At 37.3% G+C, this 24,418-nt stretch overlaps 1 protein-coding gene across 3 annotated transcripts; it reads right to left on the bottom strand.

The window, feature by feature from the left end:
• Window positions 1-23,006, bottom strand: Znf570 (zinc finger protein 570). 3 transcript variants are annotated; one of them, XM_021720346.3, is made up of 5 exons: window positions 22,769-23,006; window positions 21,845-22,025; window positions 16,105-16,231; window positions 15,695-15,790; window positions 1-4,336 (listed from the first exon to the last, which is right to left on the bottom strand). In XM_021720346.3, the coding sequence occupies exons 2-5, from the start codon at window positions 21,968-21,970 to the stop codon at window positions 2,979-2,981; spliced, it is 1,707 nt and encodes a 568-aa protein (XP_021576021.2). In that variant the 5' UTR covers window positions 21,971-22,025; window positions 22,769-23,006; the 3' UTR covers window positions 1-2,978. The 3 variants fall into 3 exon arrangements, with proteins under 3 accessions (XP_021576021.2, XP_040135391.2, XP_021576022.2); XM_040279457.2 differs by having other exon boundaries at window positions 21,845-22,020; window positions 22,769-23,005; XM_021720347.3 differs by lacking the exon at window positions 15,695-15,790 and having other exon boundaries at window positions 21,845-22,020; window positions 22,769-22,984.
• Window positions 23,007-24,418: the final 1,412 nt, after the last annotated feature.

Genomic DNA, 24,418 nt, shown 5'->3' with positions numbered 1-24,418 from the left:
TACATCACTTACTCTTTATTTTTATTATGAAATAAATAGAAAGATACAGAGAATAAGAACCCACCCATACACCCACAACCAGCTTTATCAGATTTTAAGAATTGACTATTTGCTTATTTTAAAAAAGAAATATGTGATTAAAGAGATTTCCCATTGTATTCTTTCCCCAATCTCATTTTCCTTCTGCCCTAGAGATCACCTGTTTCAGGTTTGATTATGTCCATGAATGTATTAACATTCTCCTAATATTTAGCCATGGAAAATACTTTCGCCCTTTATATAAATATGTGGTACTCTATCATACAAAATACTCTCTAGCTCAATTTCATTAATACTACTTTTGAGATTTATCCATGTTGATAGTAATATTATCCATCTTAATTTGCATTGTAATGTATATTCAGCACAATGACTAATTGCTTTCAACTTTTCATTTTCACAAACAGTGCTTCAGAGGGCCTTCATGTGTATCTCCCTGAGACATAAGGAGACTACAGAGGGAATGCTGGGTCAAAGATTAAATCCTCACCTATATTAGATAATGCCAAATTGGGTTAAATACAAAAACTTCCAATAGCATTGTATAAATGTTCCTAAAGCTCCATATCTTTCCAGTAATTGACATTGTGATGCTTTTGCCAATGTGATTTAAAATAGTTCACTGTGGTTTCATTTTGCATATCCCTTACTAGTAATGATGTATAGGGTCAATTTTTTTAGTACTCCCCAAATCCTTTCTCTGCTGGTGTGAACCATCATTAACATATGGAAAGTTTTCACAAATATGTTAGATACAATAATTTTCTTGCTGTTCTTAAGAATTTACACTTCAGCTAGGTGCAATGGCACACTTATGTAATCCCAGTGACTTGGGAGACTGAGACAGGAGGATCTTGAGTTCAAAGCCAGCTTCAGCAATTTAGTGAGGTCCCAAACAAATTAGTGAGACCTGTTTAAAAATAAAGAATAAAAAGGGCTGGGGGATATGGCTCAACAGTTACCTGGATTCAATCCCTAGTACCAAAAAAAAAAAAAAAGTTTTACATTTCATAAGCAAATTTCAGAACAACTTGTGAAATTAAAGGGCAAAAGAGTCCATTAAGAACAACTCACTTTATTAGGTTCAGTCTCTTCAGCCTAGGCTATATAATGCTCCTCAATTTATTTTCTTGTTATTCTTCAGTTTTCTGGGGTTAGAAAATCTATTGTTTTAGGACTGGGGCTGTAGCTCAGTGGTAAAACGCCCACCTTGCATGGGTTTGATCCTCAGCACCACATAAAAATAAAAGATATTGTGTCCACCTACAACTGAAAAAAATTTAAAAAAAAGAAAATCTAGGGCTGGGGTTGTGACTCAGCAGTAGAGAACTCGTCTCCCATGTGAGGGACCCTAGGTTTGATCCTCAGCACCACATACAAAAATAAACAAGTGAAATAAAGGTGTTGTGTCCAACTACAACTAAAAAAATAAATATTAAAAAAGAAAAAGAAAATCTATTGTTTTATATTTAAGTAGTAATTTAATTGCTTCAGCCTCTGGAATTTAACTCCATTGAGCACATGATTTTCTATTGTTCATGGTTGCCTTCTCATGCCTCAAATAGTGTCTAGTAAAGACTAACTACTTGATAGTCATTGAATGCATGAAAGCATATATTATCTATATTAGCCTACTGTTTTATGCCTTTGATTACCTTTCCATTTTGATTTTCAATTTTGAAATCCACAAACTTTACATTTTTTTGTGTAATATAAGATGACTTATGTTTTCAAAATTACCTGAATTCACCCATACAATTAGTTGGGGTTGATGCTTTTTTAAATGGCACCTATGCATTTTTTTAGGGTAATAGTGATCATTTCTATTATTTCCTTGACCTAAATTTAAGTTCTGTATTCTTCCCAGTGAATCCTTATTTTCTTTATTTTATTGGTTTATACAAGCCATTCTCTTTAGAAACTTTCTAAAACTGGTTATAATAGTTTTACTACCTGTGTCTATATTGATTATTCACTCAGAATATAAAGACTGTCTTATGTTCTAAAATTTTTGTTTTTCCAATTTTGGTCTGATGTTTCCCAGGGATGCTATCTACCTTGTCCACTAATGAATATTGTTTTAAGTCTGAGGAGTGAATGAGTTAATGTATGTTGAGTATGTATAGCAGTGCTTAGTGCATAGTAGGCACCCAATACATATTAGGTTATCTGCTATTGTTGACATTCTATGTGAAGTATTTTACATGCAAATTCCTCACTTAATAGGCAACAATTTATAACAGACAGTTTCATTTAATACATTTCTACAATATAGTATCTTTTGTCATCCCTATTTGAAAAAAAAAAATCCTGATGTTTAGATAATTCAAACAAGTTGTTCAAAGTCACACACTGCCATTGGTAGTGATTTTCCAGAATCCAAGTTCTTAGTCCTGGGAAGTACCTACTGCCTAGAAGAGACTGGAATAAAATGAGGCTATGTGGAAATGTAAGAACCAGATAATGGAGAGCCTCATTGACAATTTTAAAGGTGATGACAATTTTAAAGGAGATTGAATTTATAAGACTTGGTGATTGGTTGGATTGGGTGGTTAGTTTAAAAACAACAGCTAGCAAAAATCAGTTTTTTAAAAAATATTTCTTTAGATGTTGATGGACCTTTATTTTATTCATTTTTTTATATGCAGTGCTGAGAATTGAACCTAGGGCATCACACATGTTAGGCAAGTACTCTACCCCTGAGCCACAACTCCAGCCCTGCAAAAAACAGTTTTAACTAGAGATATGTTAATTTTTAAACTTTAAAACTTCAGTTTGGGTGCATTATGGGAAATGGATTTAAGGGTGGCAAAAAAAAAGAATACCAGAAGGCCCATTAGAAAGCTGTAACACTGATCTATGTGAGATGAATCTTAGACTTAAGGTAACAATATTAAAAATAAGGAGTAAAAGTTCCAGAAATATTTAGGAGATTGAATTTATAAGACTTGGTGATTGGTTGGATTGGGTGGTGAGAGGGATTCCCCAAGGTGAATTCTCTGATGATGAGCAAGGTGTGCATGTTGCCTGAAGGTTTTCTTGCATTCTTTACATTCATAGGGTCTCTCTCCAGTATGAATTCTTTGATGCTGGGCAAGGGATCCACAGTAACTAAAAGCCTTTCCACAAACATTACATTCATAAGGTTTTTCTCCAGTATGGACTCTCTGATGTTGAGTAAGGGATGAGTCATTGCTGAAAGCCTTCCCACATTTAATACACTCATAGGGTTTCTCTCCAGTATGAACTCTTTGATGTTGAGCAAGGTAGGCAATCTGGCTGAATGCTTTCCTACATTCCTGACATTTATAAGGTTTTTCTCCTGTATGAATTCTCTGATGTTGAGCAAGGTGTGAATTCTGGCTGAAGGCTTTCCCACATTCCTTACATTCATAAGGTCTTTCTCCAGTATGTATTCTCTGATGTACAGTAAGGTATGCACGAAGGCTAAATGCTTTCCCACAAACATTACATTCATAAGGTTTCTCTCCAGTATGAACTCTCTGGTGTTGAGCAATGGATGATCTATTGCTAAATGCTTTCCCACATTCAATACATTCATAAGGTTTCTCTCCAGTGTGAACTCTCTGATGTTGAGCAAGATAGGCAAACTGGCTGAAGGCTTTCTTACATACTTTACATTCATAAGGTTTCTCTCCAGTATGAACTCTCAGATGTTGAACTAGATGTGCATTCTGGCTGAAGGCTTTCCTACATTCCTTGCATTCATAGGGTTTTTCTCCAGTATGAATCCTGTGATGTTGAACAAGATTTGATCTCTGACTGAAGGCTTTCCCACATTCCACACATTTATAGGGTTTCTCTCCAGTATGAATTCTTTGATGAAGAGTAAGGGATGAGCTCTGGCTAAAGACTTTTTCACAATCATTACATTTCAAAAGTTTTTTCTCTGCATAGACACTCTTGGGTTTAGTACCCACTAAACTGTTTTTTAAGCTTTTCTTATATGTTTCATGTTTATATACTTTTTCCTCTTTGGGGATTATCTGTTGTGTATGAAGCAGGGTGTTCTGATGGAAACTTCCCCAAGATTTGTTATATTCTTCTTTTCTCTCATCAATAAAGGCTTCTTCATAAGGGATTGTCTCTTTCTTGAAACATGCCTTCTGATTTCCTGGTTGCCTTTCAAGAGGGCCTTCATATTTCCAGTCTTCTCTCAAACTGGAGTACTCAAACCCAAAGCTTGTAAGTTTTTCCATTATATTCTGGGATGATTGTTCTTCATAAAGTTCCTGCTTTGGCATCAATTCTTTAGTCTCATACATAGATTCCCAGCCTGAAAAAATAATAAGAATGTCTCTACTATTCTGTGCCAGAAAGATCATTTCTTAAATTACATTCATAAAGTTAACCATGTGATCTGGTTACACATCTATAATCCCAGTGACTTGAGAGAGGCTGAGCCAGGAGGATTGTCAGTTCAGCAGGAACTTAGTGAGGCCCTAAGCAACTTACTTAGACCCTATCTCAAAATAAAAAATAAAAAAAGGGCTGGGGATGTGGCTCAGTAGTTAAGCCCGTCTGGGTTCAATCCCTGGTATCAAAATAAAGTTAACCATGTGAATTTTATAGTAAAGAAACCCAAAAGAACATTGGCTTTCATAGTTTTGAAGTGGGCAAGAAGAGAAAGTCAAATAAGTTGAAATAATTGAAATAATAAATAAATTTAGAAACCTGAGGAGGAATGATTAGAATTATAAGAAAATCAGTAAGGTCAATTTCAGGGCAAGAAGGAATTATGGATATGGTTGGACTCGGATATAATTTTAGACCTATGTTAAGAATACAGACATGGATATAGTCTCCATTCTTATAGCTGTTTCATTTAAGAACATTCATTGGGGGCTGGAGCTGTGGCTCAGGGGTAGAGCACTTGCCTGGCATGTGTGAGGCCCTGGGTTCGATTCTTAGCACCACATATAAATAAATAAAAGATCAATTGACAACTAAAAATTATCTTTAAAAAAGAACATTTATTGAACAAATACTTAGATTAAATATTTAGTACTAGACATTGTCCTAGATGCTTTTAATGCCGTAAAACAAACATTTTTACCTTCATGGACTTTATTTCTTAGAAGAGACTGAAAATAAGTAAGTAAATTTTATTGTACATTAGAAGAAACTAAGTGCTTTAGGAAGAGGAAAGCAGGGTAAGGGAAATCAGGAGTGCTGGTGACGTCAAAGGTAAGAATCATTAATAAGTCAGGCAGGTGTGGTGGTGTGCGCCTATAATCCCAGCAACCTGGGAGGCTGAGGAAGGAGGATGGCAAGTTCAAGGTCAGACTGGCTCAAAATAAAAAATAAAAAGGGCTGGAGATGAGGCTCAGTAGTAAAGCACTCCTTTGTTCACTCCATGGTACCAAAAGATAATAATTCATAAGTTAACATTCAAGCAAAGATCTGAATGAAGTGAAGAAACTAGTCACCTATATTTTTAGAAAAAAAAACATTTTGTGCAGAAGAGAGAACCAGTTTAAAAAGACATAAAAGTAGAAACATATCTAGTGTATTTAGGGAATAGTGGGAAGGACTATTCCTTTTCACACTAGAAGTATGGCTAAAAGGACTGAGTAGTAGGAGATGAAGCTAGGAGGTAAAGGGTGACCAGATTATTTAAATTTTATAGGCATTTTGCTCTGAATAGTCAGATGGAGTGTTCTGAGGACAGTTGCTGTATTACAAAATTATTGCAAGGTAGGAAACAAGGGGAGAAGTAAGGAGACCTATTCGAGTCATTCTGGTGAGAGATGATAGCCATTCACACCAGACAGATATTAGCAGAGGTATGGAGAGGTGGTAAGATCCTCAGTATATTTTATAGGTAGATCCAAGAAGATATCCTGACAGACAGGATACAACATGTGATAGAAAGAGATGAATCAAGCATAATTTCAAAGCTTATGATCTGAGCAATGAAGTATAGAGTAGCTATCAATAGTGATATGGGTATTGCAGATCTGAGCAAAAAGGTCTGAAAGACCTGGAGTTCAGTCTTAAACATTTTTAAGATGTCCTTTAGAGTGGGCAAATGAACTCATGATGCTGGAAGTTAAGAAGTAAGTGTGGACTAGAGATTTAAAATTGGAAGTTGTCAGTATATAAGATGGTATTTTAAGATGTATCTGAAAAAATGAGTGTAGATAAAGAGAAAAGGAAAGAGCAAGGAATGAACCCTAGAGCACTCCCAACATTAAGATATATAGGAAAAGAGAAGAAATCAGCAAAAGAGAAGTGGCAAATGTAAACAAAAAGGAGTCAGGACTGCAATAATATCTCATGATAGTAAAGGTTATAACAACTTGTTTCATGAATATTCTGAAAAAGAATCAAATGTACTTCAACATAAAAAACAAGGTATTAAAATATATTAGGCAAGGAATGTCAAAAATAAATAATAGTAATAATAAGAATAAAAGTAGTTATTAAAAAGAGTGGGCTGGGGTTGTGTCTCAGTGATAGAGCACTTGCCTAGCATGTGTGAAGCACTGGATTCTATTCCCAGCACTGCATGTAAACAAATAAATAAAAATAAAGGTCCTCAACAACTAAAAAAAATGGAAAAAAAAGAATTTTGTTTATGTGGTGGTTTGGATAAAACCCACAAATGATTTTTAAAAAGAGGGCACATAATAGAACATAAGGGCTATGGGAGAGGTTATTATTTATACGTCTACATTTTTATCTAATACAAATGTATTTTCCAATTTTAGAATAAATTTAAAAATAAAATAATTAACATTAAGAAGATACCTTTAGCACTGACAACACCATCACCAAATGGGGAAAATTCGATAGAAATAAACTTTACAAGAAATGAGCAAAATCAAGTCAGGCGTGGTGGTGCACATCTGTAATCCCATCAACTCAGGAGGCTGAGGTGGAAGGAAATGAGACCCTGTCTCAAAATGAAAAATAAAAAGGGCTAGGGGATGTGGCTCATCCACATTTACTTTACTACTTTACTACTGGATAATTTAGTAGTAAAGCACATCTTAGTTAAATCCTCTGTACTAAAAGAAAAAAAAAATCTTGAAAAATTAAAAGGTAGAGGTGTGTAGGTCAGTGAGAGTGTTTGCCTCACATGCAAGAGGCCCTGGGTTCAATAACTAGGACCAGGAAAGAGAGAGAGAGAAAAAAAACAAAAACAAAATATTGTTGAATTTTGTCAAATGTTTTTCTTTATTAATTGAAATGATCATGTGGTTTCTTTCATTCTGTTATTAAGGTGTTTTATATTGATCAGTGTTCATATGTTGAAGCTTCCTTATGTTTCAGGAAGAAAAATACTCTGAGAAAGAATCAAATATACAAATATACCAAGAGCTATTTTGAAAAGATAACAAAACTGATAAACCTTTAGCTAGATTGACTAAAGAAAAAAAATAAAGAGAGAAGACCTAAGTAAAATCAGAAACAGTGACATTACTATCACTTTTACAGATGGGATTACAAAACAGTACTATGAATTGCTGTATGCCAGCAAACTGGGTAACTTGAATGAAATGGACAAATACCTGAAAGCTCAAAATCATAACATAACAGAAAATCTGAACAACACTACTATAAATAAGGAGACTGAGTCAATAAATTTAAATTCTCCAACAAAGAAAAGGCTAGGATCAGATGGCTTACCTGATGAATTCTGTCAAACATTCAAAAAAGAGTTTATATCAACACTCTTCAAACAGAAAATCAAAGAGCAAAGATATCCAAACACATTATATGAGGTCAGCATTATCCTGATACCAAAGCCAAACATATTATTAAGAAAACCATAGGTTGGTATTTTGTAAGAATACTGATGTAAAAATCCTCAACAAAATGCTGCCAAATGGAATTCAACTGTATACTGAAAGAATTATACAATACAAAGTGAGAGGCATTCCTGAAACATAAGGAAGCTTCAACATATGAACACTGATCAATATAAAACACCATAATAACAGAATGAAAGAAACCACATGATCATTTCAATTAATGAAGGAAAAAAATTGACAAAATTCAACAACCTTTTGTATCCTTTCAACTTTTCATGGTAAAAACTCTCAACAAACCAAAAACTACAAGAAAACTTCTGAAACATAATAAAAGTTGTATAGGTCTGAAAACCTCACAGCAAAGATCACATTCAATAAAGAAAGACTGAAAATATTCTTCCAAGATCAGGAACAAGGCAAGAATGCCTCCTTTGTCCCTTTTATTAAATCACAGTACTTGAAGTCCTAGCTAGAGCAATGAGAAAAGATCAAGAAATTAAAGGCACCCGAGTTGGTAAGCAATAAATAAAATTCTATCAAAAAACTACTAGAACCCATAAAAGAATTCAGCAGAGCTGGAGTCATGGCTTACTGTCAGGATACAAAATCAATACACAAAAACAGGTGCATTTCAGACACTAACAACAAATTATCTGAAAAGAAAATGAAGAAATAAGGAATAAACTTACCTAAGGAAGTGAAATACTTATATCCTAAAAATTAAACAATATTGCTATAAGAAATTAAAGATACCAATATATGGAAAGTCATCCTCTGTTCATTCACTGGAAGATTTAATATTAAGATGTCAAAACTTCCCAAAGTGATTTACAAATTCAATGTAATCTATATTAAAATTCCAACAATCTTTTTCTAGAAATAGAAAATCTGAAGGAATTATTAATAGCACAATGTTGAAAAATTGAAGAAAGTCAGAGGTCTCACACTTTCTGATTTCAAAATTTACTACAAAGGTACAGTAACTAAAATAGTGTTCTACAGACATACAAACCAATGGAATATAACAGGGAACCCAGAAGTAAACCCTCACATATGTGGTTGAATTATTTTCTGCGAGAGTACCAAGAACATTCAATGAGAAAGGACACTCTTTTCAACAAATGGGTTTGGGGAAAGTTGGGTATCCACATGAAAAATAATGAAGATGGACTCTTACCTTACAAGGTATACAAAGATTAACTCAAAATGAAAAAAAGAAGACCTACTCTATAAAACTCTAAAAAGGAGGGGAAAAACTTCATAACATCAGATTTGACAATAAGTTCTTAGTTATAACACTAAAAGTAAGGCAACAAAAGAATAAACAAATTGGACTAAAAACTTAAAACTTAAAAAAATATTTTTAGTTGTAGATGGACACAATACCTTTATTTAATTTTATGTGGTTCTGAGTTTCAAACTCAGTGCCTCATACATACGAGGCAAGGTCTCTGCTATTGAGCTACAACCCCAGCCCTCAAATCTAAAACTTTTGAAAGTGAAAAAGCAAGTAACAGAATTGAAAAAAATATTTACAAATCATTTATCAGATAAGGGATTAATAATCAGAGTATATAAAGAACTCCTACAACTCAACAACAAAAACCCAATTCAAAAATAGGCAAAGGACTTGAATAGACATTTCTCCAAAGTAGATATTCAAATAGACAACAAACAAGCACTTGAAAATATATTCAACATCATTAATCATTAGGTAAATGCAAACCAAAACCACAATTAGGATGGACACTATTAAAACAAAATGAAACAAAACCAGAAAGTTAGTGAGGATGTGGAGAAAAGTGGAACACCAGTGCATTGCAGGTAAGAATGTAAAATTGTGCAGCCACTATGGGATACAGTATGATCAGCCACTATGGGATACAGTATGATGGCTTCTTAAAAATTTAGAAATAGAATACCATGGGAATCTAACAGTTCTACTTCTGGGCAGGTATCCCAAAGTACCTAAAACAGAGAACCAAAGAGATATTTGTACACTCATTCATAACTGTGTTTTACACACTAGCCAAAAGGTGGAAGCAACCAAAGTATTCAACAATGAATGAATAAACAATGCGGTATACACATAAAATGAAACTTAATTCAGACTTAAAAGGGGAAGAAATTCGGACATATGCTACATGAATGAACATACTAAATCCCAAATACAGTTAAATATCAAGAGGTCTAGGGAGTTCACCTCTGTGGTAGACCTCATAGTTTATCATGTATGAAGTATGGGGTTTTATCCCCAGCATAAATAAAATAAAACAAATTTGTATCTAGATACAATACTGAAAATAGAATAACAAGGACAAGAGAAGAAAGTTCTTAAAAGTAGAAAGGAATAAGACATTATTGTGATTTGACTTCTTAATATCAATAACAAAAGTCAGAAATGTGTGGAAAGACCTTAAAAATTTTTTTTTAGTTGTAGATGGACACAATACCTTTATCTTATTTATTCATTTTTATATGGTGCTGAGAATTGAACCCAGTGCCTCATACATGCTAGGTAAGCACTCTACCCCTAAGCCACATCCCTAGCCCCTGGAAAGATATTTCTAAAGAGATTATATAAATATCTGTCAATCTGTTCTTGTATTCAAGACAGAAAAATCAACATATAAAACAAATGAACAAAGCGATAACAACAATAGCAAAATAGTTTATATGAATAATATGCCTCTAAAATATTTATACAGAATTTGCTTTGGCAAAAAGTTCTGGGATGAAAAAAGAAAATGACAAATATAAATCTATACAACACAACAAAACAACGTTCTAATGTATAACTTCATAAGAGAAAATAAATTATAACATTAAAAGAAAGCCAGGTTCAGCGGTGCATGCCTGAAATCTGAGCGGCTCAGGACTCAGGGGCAGGAGAATTGCAAGTTCAAAGCCAGCCTTAGCAACTTAGCAAGACTCTTAAGCAATTTAGGAGACCCTGTCTCAAAATAAAAGAATAAGAAGGACTAGGGATATGACTTAGCGGTAAAGTGTCTCTGGATTCCATTTCCAGTACCAAAACAAACAAAAAAAGAGTTAGGGCTGGGGTTATGGCTCAGTGGTAGAGCGCTTAAGTAACACACATGAGGCACTGGGTTTGATCCTTAGCACCACATAAAAATATAATAGAGGTATAGTGTTCACCTACAACTAAAAAGAAATATTTTTTAAAATGTGGTACTATATGTACACGATGGAATATTACTCAGCATTAAAAGAGAATAAAATCATGGCACTTGCAAGAAATGGATGGAGTTGGATAACATTATGCTAAGTGAAGTAAGCCAATCCCCAAAAACCAAATGTTGAATGTTTTCTCTGATATGTGGTGCTGATCCACAGTGGAGATTGGGGGGTGGAGGTGGAGCATGGGAGGAATGGAGGAACTTTGGATAGGGAAAAGAGGAAGGAAGGGAAAGGAGGGAACAGATGGGTAGAAAAGATAGTGGAATGAGATGGACATCATTACCCTATGTACATGAATGGAGACACGAATGATGTGATTCTACTTTGTGTACAACCAGAGACATGAAAAATTGTGCTCCATATGTGTACTATGAATTGAAATGCATTCTGCTGTCATATATAACAAATTAAAATTGATAAATAAATTTTTAAAAAATTTTAAAAATAAAATAAAGTGTAGTACTTAAAATGGAATAGGATGAAGCTCAAAATCACACACATAAATATAGTAAAATTTGATATATTAAAAGGTAACATTCAGAACCACAGGCAAAAAGAGATCATTTATTCAATAATCATCTAGGACATTGGTTTTTTATAAGGCACAGAAATTAAATTCTTACTTCAAATAATCCTCAAAAATCAATCCCAACTGGATCATGGGCCTAAATATACAATAAAAATCTTTAGATGACAAATTTCAAATATCTATATGACTTCACAACATACCTAAGAATAATTTCTTAAAATATTATAAAAAATATGAACTACAAATATACAAGAAAAATATATATGTATTGTCATACATGCACGTGCACACATACACACACACAAACACTTTCCTTAAAATGAGCAAATGATTGGAGTAGGCACTTCACAAAAGAAGAAATCCTAATGCTATTATAAATGGGAAAAGATGGTCTATATCTTTAGTAATCAAATTGTAAGTATAGGGATATTATTTACCTAACAGGTTGGCAAAAAATCTTGAACTCACAAATTATGAATGTTGAGCAATGGGTGCTCTCACACACCACTTTTTGAAATGTAAATTAATACAAGCATTGTCTAATAAATTCATGGCTACACTGTCTACATGAATTCCAGCATGTGTACATCAGCAATCATGTATAATGTTCACAGAAGTAACATTTATAATAACATAAAGTGTAAACAACTTAACTGACCATCAGTGGATAAAATCCACAATGGAGGACATTTAAAAAATTTTTTAAAATTTATTTTTTAGTTGTAGTTGGACACAATACCTTTATTTCACTTATTTATTTTTATGTGGTGCTGAGGATTGAACACAGGGTCTCGAACGTGCAAGGCGAGTGCTCTACCACTAAGCCACAACCCCAGCCCTAAAAATTTTTTAAAAAATAAATCAATGGACCACAGCTATAAAAATCAACATGGATTAAATCTCAGGGACATAATTTCATTTATGAAAGAAAAAAGGTCAATGAATCACATGCATAGAATGTCTTTATCTATAAAAAGAATGAATATATATATTCACACACACACATATACCTACAGGATATATAAATATAAATAAATACATAAAGTTGAGAAAATATACTATGCATAAATATACTGTTTATCTCTCTCTCTCTGTATATTTTCAACTTTTTTATCCCCAATTCTTTTTATTTTTTGAGACAGGGTCTCACTAAGTTGTCGAAGCTGGCCTTAAACTTGCGATCCTCCTGCCTCACCTCCCGAGTTGCTGTGTGCCACTGCACCCAGTTATATTCTCAACTTTTTTTTCTGACTCTCATTATGGAGATTTTATTTATTTATTTTTTGATCTATATGACAGTAGAGTGTACTTTGACATATTACACATACATGGAGTATAACTTATTCTAATTAGGTTCCCATTCTTGCAGTTGTATGTGATGTGAAGTTTCACTGGAATATTCTTAACTTTTTTTTAACCTTTTTTTAGTTGTTGATAGACGTTATTTTATTTTATCCATTTATTTATATGCAATACTGAGAATTGAACCCAGTGCCTCACACTCTACCACTGAGCCACAACCCCAGCCCTATTCCTAAATTTTTCTGGAAGAAAACATACTATGTGTGTGTAAATATATATATGTGTATATATGCACACACACACACACACACACACACACGTGTACATTTTGTTTTAGGATCTCACAACTATAAAGAGAAGCCAGGACATGATAAGCAAAATATAAGATAATGGATACCCAGTGAGGGTGGGATGGGCCATGGTAGAGGAGTCATGTATCATTACAAAGAGGCCCTCAAGGACTTGCAATGGCATTGACCATTTTCTCTCATGCTAAGAAGCAGCAGTTAGGTGGAGCCGAGCATAGTGGTACATGCCTGTCATCCCAGCTACTCAGAAGGCCTGAGGCAGGAGGATTGCTAATTTGAAGCCAACATGGGCAACTTATCAAGACTCTGTCTCAAAATAAAAGTATTAAAAAAGGGGTGGGATTGTAGCTCAGTGGTAGAATACTTGTATAGTATGTGCAAGGCCCTGAGTTCAATTCCCTGTACTACAAAAGAAAACATAGCAGTGGTAAATAGACTTTTGTTCTATTATTTAAACTACATACATATGATAATGTATATTTGTGTGATTCATCTAATAATATTAATCAATGAACTTTAATCATATATCCTTTGATACTAACATATTAAAGGTTTTTTCTTAGAAAATTGATCAAGGACATAAAGGATTGGGTAGAGGCAATTGAGAAGTGACCTGGGGAATGGGGTTGACAGAATGCTTACAATGAACATTAGTTTTTCATTTTACCTGTTTCCTATGTCTATCTGACACTCCTTCATACATTGTAATATTAAATTCTTAGTCTCTTCTCCCTTAAATGCTTTCTAGCTGCTGACCTCTGTTTTCATTAAAGACCAACATCTTTACAGTTACCTGTACTCCTCTGCCTCTCACCTTTTCTCTGAGCTTCTTTGATGTCAGCTGTCAGCTTTCTCTTCATATGTGTTGTTCTATAGCTATATCATATTTCCACTAATAGCCTGTTAATTGTTTGATTATTTATACATACATATAACACCTGAGCATCTTGGGGAGTGAGCTGGGGAATAGGATTCAAACCCTATTTAAAACGAAAATTCAAAAATGTTGATTAAAGGTAAATGAAGTGATCATTCAGAAAAAAATTAGTTTGGAAACTTCTATTATTAATAGCAGCTAATAGTTATTGAGTTCATACTATAAGATGGAATTGTTCAAAACACGCATGCGCGTACACACACACACACACACACACACACACACTTTATTTGTAGATGGACACAATACCTTTATTTTATTTATTTATTTATATGTGGTGCTGAGGATTGAACACGTGCACTGAGCCACAACCCCAGTCCCACTATTCAAAGCACTTTAAAAGTACTATCCAGGGGGGCTGGGGTTGTGGCTCAGTTGTAGAACAGTTGCCTCGTGTGTATGAAGAACTGGGTTTGATTCTCAGCACCACATATAAATAAATGAATAAAATAAAGGTCTGTCAACAATTTAAAAATATTTTTTAAAAAGTACTGTCCAATTTTGGAGATGATAAAACAAAAAGCACAGGTTAAAGGGCTGGGATTGTAGCTCAGTGGTAGAGCATTTGCCTACCACATGTGAGGCTCTGGGTTCGATCCTCAGCACCACATACAAATAAATAAATAAAATAAAGGTATTGTGTCCATCTACAACTAAAAATATATTTTTTAAAAAGCATATAGGTTAAGCAACATTCCTAAAATTTCACTGGCATGTAAGTTTCAGGCAGGATTTGAACCTGGTACTTCATTTAGGGGTATCTGTATGGCTCAAAATTGGGAAAAGTTGTTTGTTTCATTTTGTTTTGTACTGGGGATTGAACCTAGGGGCACTCCACCAGCCCCTGCTCCCTTTTAAGTATTTTTTAGTTGTAGATGGATACAACACCTTTTAATTTATTTTTATGTGGTGCTGAGGATCGAACCCAATGCCTCACACACGCTAGGCAAGTGCTCTACCACTAAGCCACAACCCCAGTCCCCCTTTTACTTTTTTTAAATTTTGAGACAGAGACATATTAAATTGCTCAGGCTAGCTTTGACCTGGCAGTCCTCCTGCCTCAGCCTCTTGAGTCACTGGGATTACAGGTTTGCGCCCAGCTTGAGAAAGATTTTTTTTAGAGACTGGAAGAGAAGGGCTGGGGATAGAGCTCATGGTAGAGCGCTTGCCTAGCTAGCATGTGTGAAGCCCTGGACACAATCCCTAGTGCCAGAAGAAAAAAAGAAAAAGAAAAAAAAAGACTAGGATAAGATTATGAAACAGAAACGAAACAGGACTCAGAGAATATTAAACAAGTTTTAAGAAAGTAGAGGGCAAAGTGTGAAAGAAGAGTTAACATTAACACATGTGGGAGAACATCCTAGAAGGCCCCAAGTTTCTATTAAGCCCTAGAACATGTGAGAGCAGGCCCACAAATAATAATGAAGAGGTGATTTCTTTGAATCAAACTGAGCTGTCATTTGCAAAGGTTTTGTTTGTTTTTCAGTGCTGGGGATGGAACCCAGGACCTTGTACATGCTAGACAAATGCTCTGCCAATGAGCCACATCCCCATCCCACCTGCAAAGGTTTTTTCCTGCCTATTCCTCTTCACTCACCTGAACACAAGCCATTTGTGAACTCTCTCTTCACCATCCATGGCTCTTTTCCTTGTTCCAACAATAATATCACACTTGGCTTAGAAAAGCAAAGACCTGCACATATGGAAAGAAACAGTACTTGGTCATGCTGTGGATAGCCCAAAACTCAGATTGGATCCTTGGACAGTCAGGGAAGATGGAGCTTACAGGAAGTCAAAGAAAAATGTGTAAAGGACATGTATCAGGAGGACAGGGAAGATAAAACTTCAGACATAGGTCAACAGTAGACTTGTCCACTACCAGTGTCACAAACATTAAACCATTTGTTTGGCACAGACAGCAGACACTTTTGGATAGCAGCTATCCAAAAGTTTACAAAGGTGGTAGCAAAGAAGAAGTACAGTTCTGTAAGGGGAAGATATCCTTACCCAATGACACCAAGATCTTATAGTTTTCCAACATCACATTACTGTATAAATGCCTCTGAGAGGAATCCAGACAATTCCACTCTTCTTGGGAGAAGTCTACAGCCACATCTCTGAAGGTCACCAAATCCTGAAAGAAAATAAATGAATTAACTTCCTCCCTTATCATGCTCACATCATTTACTCTGACCCAAGCATACAGGGTTCTCCCTTATACTGCATTCTTAAATATGTCTGCCGTGTTCCCCCTGTGGGCCTCAGATTATTCTGTATGAAAGAGCAATGCTGGTCAGGCATGATGGTGCACACCTGTAATCCCAGCTATTAAGAGGCTGAGGGAGGAGGATTTGCAAGTTTGAGGCCAACCTCAGCAACTCAGCAAGATCTTGTGTTGGGAGCTGCCCTGGATGCAAATGCCCTTAAGTCCTGAAGCACTGGGTTTTGACCAATTATTGCCTTCAGTCTGGAACAGCAGTGCCAGGTAGCAGTAACTTGGGTGTTACCCTGCTCAGATAGTGAGGCGTGGCTCCAGGTGTAGGTCACCCACCAGGGGTTGAGCTACACTCACCTGTTCCTTTGTAATCCTACCCCTTGCCTCATTTGAATGGCTTCTTCCCAATAAAAGGGTTCAGCTCATGCTCCTCCTCACTCTCTTTCTTGCCTGCCTTGCCCCCCTTGTAGGAGCTGCAGCTGAGGAGTGGTCACTAACTCAAAGGAAAGGTACTTTCTGTGTCTGTGTCTTTATTTATTCCCTAGATTCACTTGGAGTAATCCTGACTGGTTTAATCGTGAGACTCGACAATCTTGTGTCAAAATAAAATAAAATAAGGGCCAGGGATATAGTTCAATCCCCCATCGCGCTCTTTCTTTCTCTCTCTCTCTCTCTCTCTCTCTCTCTCTCTCTCTCTCTCTCTCTCTCTCTAGTTCAATTCCCCATCGCTCGCTCGCGCTCTCGCTCTCGCTCTCTCTCTCTCTCACACACATACACACACACACACACACACACACACACACAGCCATGCTCCTAATCCAGTTCCCTGTTCTCATAACCCTGCTTTATTTTCCTTCAAAGTACTTATTTTGTTATTATTGTCTGTTCTCTTTCCCCCACTAAAATTCAACCTCCATGAGGGCAGAGTGCTTTTGCTTTGGTCACTGGTATATCCTCAAAGGACAGCATGTGATCCACATGAGGCATTCAGATACCGAATAACCTGAATTAATGAATGAATTGTTCGAAAATTTCAAGAACTATAGGGGTTTAAAAAGTGACATCAGGAAGTACTTGGCATATTTCTAAAAACCAAGCATAGCAAATCATCAATTCCATTAAAATTCAAATACTTCAATCCAGATTTTTAAGTTTTTGTGTAAAGAAATATGTGTTTTGGGCTGGAGTTGTGGCTCAGCGGTAGAGCACTTGCCTAGCATGTACGAGGCCATGGTTTCGATCCTCAGCGCCACATAAAATAAACAAAATAAAAATATTTTAAAAATTTAAAAATAAAGAAAAGAAACTAAAATAAAAAAAAAAGAAAAAAGAAATATGTGTTTCTTTAATGTGACCACTTGCTGTTGAAACTAATATAATGTATGGACTTTTATTAATTTTTTTTTTTACAAAAGTAAAAGATGTGACTATGTCAAGGGCAATAAAAAGAAATGACTTTTTCTTACATTTGATAGTTTTGTCTCCATTAAAGGAACTGTTCCCATAGAAACAAAAGTTTCCCAGAGTTTTTCAACTCAGTAACATTTTCCCCTCAATTATATGAAGTACAATGTGAATAGTTCCCTCTCTGCAATGGCTAACGGTTTGGCTGGTATAGTATATATTCTTACCAAAATGTTTTCCTTAGCTTATAAAAACATATATAGTAAATGTATACATATTTATATATGAAATTTTTCACTGATTCTTTGATTTAAATTAATATACACAGTCAACAAAAATAAAAACCAATAAGGAGTTTAAATTCTAAACTTAAAACATTGAACCCCTAACAAATTATAATAATATAGTTATCCCTCATATTTGTGTGTTCTGTGTTAAGATAAAAATATTTTTGGAGAAAATATTGTCTGTATTGAATTGTACAGATATTTTTTCTTGTCATTATTCCCTAAACAATGCAGTATAACCACTATGTACATAGCATTTGGCATGTATTAAATATTATAAATAATCTAGAGATGATTCAAAGTATATAAGAGGGCTGGGCATGGTGGTGCTCGCCTGTAATCCCAGCAGCCTAGGAGACTGAGGCAGGAGGATCATAAGTTCAAAGCTAGCCTCAGCAAAAGCAAGGTGCTAAGCAACTCACTAAGACTCTGTCTCTAAATAAAATGCAAAATAGGGCTGGGGATGTGTCTCAGTACTCAAGTGCCCCTGAGTTCAATCCCCAGTACAACCCCCCCCCCAAAAAAAAGAATATGGGAGATTATATGGAAATACTATACTAATTTATGACAGAGACTTGAGCATTCTTGGGTTTTTGTATTGGCAGGGGTCCTGGAACGAATACTCCAGATATTCTGAAGGACAAATATACCTCAAAATTCATTCATAATTATTAATCAAACCAGTGTGAAGCAAAAAATAGTTCCCTTCACTTTTTGCCCTTAGAAAAACATGGCTTCCAGCTAAGTAGACTAATTCTCTGATGCCCTGTCATCTGATGACTCTTATTTCCCACATTTCTTGTGCCATGGTATTTGGAAGTGATGCAGGTGACCTCTCCATTTCCCCCTTCTTCCTTTTTAAAAGACAGTTAGTTTTAAACCTCATGAAATCAGACCATGTCATTCACCATCATTCCTTATTTTAGTTGTCTAACAATTCCCAGTAGGTATCTCTGTCACTCCTTGAACACTTCAGCACCTGGTTCATTGTTACTCTTATTCTTCTCATAATATTTGGCCATTTCAATATCCATATAAGTAACTCCCAACAACTTGGTCTGTTAGTCCTCCCCTGCTACAATAATCTTGTCCTCCATATTTCCATAGTCATTTACTTTCATGACCTTATCAGTAAGCACCAATGCCTCCATAATTTCCATTGTCCTACTCTGATTTATACCTCCTATATTTCAAGTGTTGCCCTTTAATACCCAGTCAGGGTAACTCTGAACCCACTAGAACTTATAATTCAATGATCTTACCACATTTTCATTATTCCTCATCCCACACAACTTCACTTTGTAACATAACAATTTGTGATAACCATCCCTTATATATAACCTCAACTTCCCTGCCCTTCTTTTGATTGTACTGATTTGGTTAACCACAGCCATCTGTCCACTTACTCTGTGCCTACACCCAGCAGAGTTGAACTTCACTGGAGAAAATTACCCCAACTATGCTAACTAGTTTCACTTTAAATCCATGATCACTAATCTCAAGTGAACCAAAATGCTCTCTTACATGATACAGTTCCTAGCATGTTTGTTTCCTCACTCCTTTAAATGACCACTTGATATTTTTCCTCAAATCTTCAATTCCTCCTTCTCCTCCATCCTGACTCTCATATGATGATTTGGTGTTCTGTTTGTTTTTTCTCCTAACTTAAATTTCTACTCCCATTCTTGTCCTCTTTTAGTCTATTTTAAAACAAACTGACACTATTAAAAACAAAAGCCATTTGAAGAGAAATTCCACAAACTCCCTTAACGCCGATACATTGACCATACCTACATACTCTAACTTGCCCCTATTAATATAAATGAAAGCTCATTTTCCTAGAAAAGGCTAACCTCTCAGCTCCTCTTACCTACTCAAGCACATTTTTCCAGCAATTCCCTCCTTTCCCTTTATCTTCAAAATGTCCCTTTCTACTGAATTGTTAACATCAGGCTACAAAACATATGCATTGTGTGAGTCAGCTTTCTGCTACTGAAACAAAATACCTGTAATAATAAACTCATAAGGAGTTTAAATTCTAAACTTAAAACATTTAACCTCTAACAAATTATGATAACAGCTCCTGGTTTCAGAGGTTTCAGTCCGTGGTCACTTGGCCCTACTGTGCTGGAAACTGTGACTGTGCATTATATCATAGTGAAGTGTATCACCTGATGGAAGAGAGGGGGGGAGGGAGGGAGGAAGGGATGAGGGTCTCAAAATCCCTTTCTAGGGCATACCACTAATGACTAAGGTCTTCTACCACCTCCATCTAGTGCTACAGGCAAGGGATCAAGACTTTAGCACGTGGGCCTTTGGGGGACATTCAAGATCCAAAGTATAGCACCCACTATTCTGAAACCTAGTTAACCACACTTTTTCCTTAAGTTATCATCCATTTTTCTCCTACCCTTATAATAATTTGAAAGAGTTGTCTATGTTCTTTATTACTTCCATTCACACCCCATCCCAGTGAAGAATATCATGAAATATATGTTCACAGGATTACTATGGCTGCTCCACTGAGAATAGACTAAAAGAGAATAAGAATGGAAGTAGAAATTTAAGTTAGGAGAAATATAGCATTAATCCAAGTGAGAAATGATTCTGAACAGAATGGAAATGCTGGTAGTAAAAAGTAGTCTGATTCTAGATATGTTTTAAAGGTAGAACAAACAGAACAACCTAATGGAAGAGTTTAGCTTGTGATAGGGGTGTAATACAAGAGTTTCTTAGTTGATTTCCCTTTTTCTATCCTTGTTCCATTCAGTTTATTTTCAACAGCAACCAGAATGATCCTACTAAAATGAGAATCAAATGTCACTCATGCTCCCAAACTTCTATAGGCTCATTTCACTCAATTTGAGAAATGTTTGCATTTGAGATATTATGAAGCCAAATAAAGATGTTGAGTAGGCAGTCAGATATAAAAGTCAAGTTCAGGAGAGAGGTCTAAACTGTATACAATTTGATGGTTGTTAGCATAATAGATGGTATGTCAATCTATGAGACAGGATGAGATCATCTAAGAATGAGTTTAGACAGAGGAGGAGGACCAGCACTAAGCCCTGTGGTATCCAAAGTTAATAAGTTCTTAATAAAAGTCCATTGAATGCTTGAATGATGTATGGGAAAGGAGAAGAATGAAGAAGCTGGCTTGCATCTGTTATCTGAGGGAACAGGATGCCAGGAAGAGGGAATAGCAAGTGCAAAGCCATGCATTAAGAATGTATCTGGAGGGCTGGGGATGTGGCTCAAGGGGTAGCGCGCTCGCCTGGCATGCGTGCGGCCCGGGTTCGATCCTCAGCACCACATACCAACAAAGATGTTGTGTCTGCCAAGAACTAAAAAATAAATATTAAAAATTCTCTCTCTCATCTCTCACTCTCTCTTTAAAAAAAAAAAAGAATGTATCTGGAGGGCTGGGAATATAGATTGGTAGAGTGCTTGCCTCACATGCATAAGGCCCTGGGTTCAATCCCCAGCACCACCAAAAAAAAAAAAAAAAAAGTATTTAACTCATTACACGGAAGTAAGAACTGACTGAATGGGTGAAATTAGATAAAGTCAAGGGGGATATTCAGTAGGGCTCTGCAGGCCATTCTTTTATTCTGAATGAGATGGCAAGAGTTTGGAGAGTTTCCTCCCTCTCCCCAGTGCTGGGGATTGAACCCAGGGCCTTATGTATGAGAGAAACACTCTACCAACTGAGCTATATCCCTAGCCCCTATTAGAGAATTTTGAGAAGTGAAATGATTGGCTAGTTTCAGCAGAAGGAAAGTTAATGTGTTTGTTTTGAAAAGCAAGACGGTACTTCAGGAAAGAGAAAATTCTAACTCACCTGGTACATGGCATTAAGAAGTTCAACAGCCATTCTTTCTTCCTCCTGGCTCTTCACTTGAGAAATGGCAGTGAACTCAGTTGACTGACATGGGAAAGGGAACATGAGAAACTTTCCTTGCAGCATCCAGAATTACCAGTCTAGACTTTTAGGCTTCTCTTCCTTCTGGTTGCAATCTTCCCTCAAATAAAGAAAGCATAAGGAAGAGCTAGGAATTTATTTGCATACAGTTTAATCCATTCCTAAATCACATCCCAATTTATCATTTAGCAGATGACTTTCAGATTTAACAAAGACTCTGAGGAGTGTAATCATTTACATAAAAGACAAGAACAAATAAGAGCATCAAGATCAGCTAAAGGTTTGACTGACTCCACAGTCCTCTTTTTCAACAGATCAGTCATTCCGAAATTTGGTGGCACACTGACAGTACTTGGCTAAAAGACACTGAGTGGCACACAATCTCGCTCAGTTCCTCCTATACCCCAAATCTTAAAACTATTACAGTGTTAGCGACGGCTTCACACACGCCAGTTAAAGGCCAGGGGCATAAACAGTCTCAAACAGGCACACACATACACACACACACACACACACACCCGCACACACACCTCAAGCCTCCAACAGTTAGGGTATCAGGGGCGGGGGGTGTCACACACTCTAGTCACAAAGAGGCCACGGGGACTGGCACCACGGAGGGTGGAGAACACCTACCCACTCCAGCCCCTTTCAATCTCACCCTCTCGGTACCAACCACCGATTCACTCGCACCCACAGTCACACAGACACGACGTGGTCACGCACATCGGGTGACACTCTCACAAGGTTCGGTACCGACCACGGTCTCACACGTAGAGTCACTCAGGGGACCTGGGAACGGGAGCCCGGGAGACCCACAGGCCATTTCTCGGCCCACACCCTCACCTGCAGAACTAAACTGCAGGAAGATCCCTTTCCCGCCCCAAGGTTCGGGGAGTCTCCGCCACTCGGGCCTCGCCCGCCTCGCTCAGCTGGACGGAACCTTGCCTAGCGGGCCAGGAAAGAAGCACCTCAACTCCCTCGGCCCCGGAGGACACAAAGAGGCCGCCGGCCCAGTTCCCGCGGGGGCCGCTGGGAAACGTAGTCCGGGGGAAGAAAAGGCCGCAGCCTTGCTGAGTCCGGCTCGGCGGGAGCCACTCCGGGCTGGGTTCTCCCACTCCTGCCGCTCCCTGGCTTTCCAGAGCGGTGTCCGAAAGTCTTGATTTCTCTGGTCTCTTACTGGGCCGGGCACGGGGACTGGGCGGAGGGTCACATTAGACGGTTTGGGTTTGAAGTGCGCAGACACAAGTGCTTGACACACCTCCCTTGGCAACCTGGGTGGGGAACCTAGAGAGCGCGCTCGCCGCAGGGGAAGAGGTTTGCGCCCGGACCGCAGAGGGTGAGTGCCGAGTTCTTAGGATGCGCGGGAATATTCAAAGAAACGGGGTGCAGGGAGGCAAAGGGCGCAGATGTACGACGCTTCTGCCCAGTCCAGGTTCCTCTTCCCAGGGCCTCTTGTGCCGGGACGGTTACTGTGAAGACTGGGAGGGGCGTCGATAGGGCAGAGAGTGTCACCCTGTTTTTGTGATTTGGTGACAGTGGGTGTGCAAGGCTTCTCTCCCTAAAAAGGCTCTTCTACCAGGTTTCTTGAAGTTTCTCTTGCTGCATATATACAGATAACAATGTCACACCTCCAAAGAAGCTGTTTCTAATGACGCCTCTCCCTCACACTCCACAGCTCCTTAATCTTTGTACTCTCTTAGAACACTTAGTATTTAAAGTTCTTATTTATTGTCTCCCCCTCAAGTCATCTGATGGTGCTTTTCCGTGTGAACACATGACCATTTGTGTCATTGTATTGTGAATGTAATTGTGTGAAACTTTGTGTTGGGGTGAGCACGCTACATTTCTGTGATCATATGTATGATTCTTACATGTATGTGACATTTTTTAAGCATATAAAACGGGGTTTATTTTAAAAGGGGTAACATAGACTTATTCAGGGAGGGAGAAAGGGACCATAGCTGGTATCCTGGTATCCCAGGAAGTGAAAGTATTCTGCCTTTTTATATGTCCTAGACTTCCTTTGTTCTCCTGGTCTCTTCCCCTTATCTGTCTTCTTCCTGCGAGCTTGGTCTAGGAACTGCTCCGTGGAATGGCCAAAAGTTGGGAAACAGGTGGGCTGGAGGGGTCAGAGAGTGATCAGAGAAGGAAGTGGGCCCAGGACAAATTAATTTGCAACTCCCTGTAGGGAGGGACAATTCCTGGGACAGGTTCTACCACACGACCTGCGCAGTGGTTTTATTAATGAGGTTCTAGGCATAAAGTTAGTTAGAAGAGATCGAAATAAAAACACAGACTCAATTACCTTATTTCTATTGCTAGGTCCAAGACGGCTCCCCTCTGGTTCCCTCCTCCAACCGCCCAGCAGGGCAGCAGGGATTACTCAGGGCTAGCAGGAGAGAGAGAGCGAGCACCCCGGGGATCAGCCTTTTATTGGGGAACAAGAGATTCAGGGGAGAATTCCATCCAATGAAGGTTGAGGGGGGGCTGCAC

The sequence above is a fragment of the Ictidomys tridecemlineatus genome, chromosome 15, assembly GCF_052094955.1.
Source record: "Ictidomys tridecemlineatus isolate mIctTri1 chromosome 15, mIctTri1.hap1, whole genome shotgun sequence".
NCBI lineage: Eukaryota > Metazoa > Chordata > Mammalia > Rodentia > Sciuridae > Ictidomys > Ictidomys tridecemlineatus.
This window is presented reverse-complemented; position numbering and strand designations above follow the sequence as displayed.

Coding starts and splice junctions, on each gene's coding strand:
- Znf570 (XM_021720346.3), bottom strand. CDS start 21,970: ATGCTGCAAGGAAAGTTTCTCATGTTCCCTTTCCCATGTCAGTCAACT. Junction 16,232..21,844: donor TTCTTAATGCCATGTACCAG/GTGAGTTAGAAT, acceptor ATTTTCTTTCAG/GATTTGGTGACCTTCAGAGA. Junction 15,791..16,104: donor TAAGATCTTGGTGTCATTGG/GTAAGGATATCT, acceptor CCATATGTGCAG/GTCTTTGCTTTTCTAAGCCA.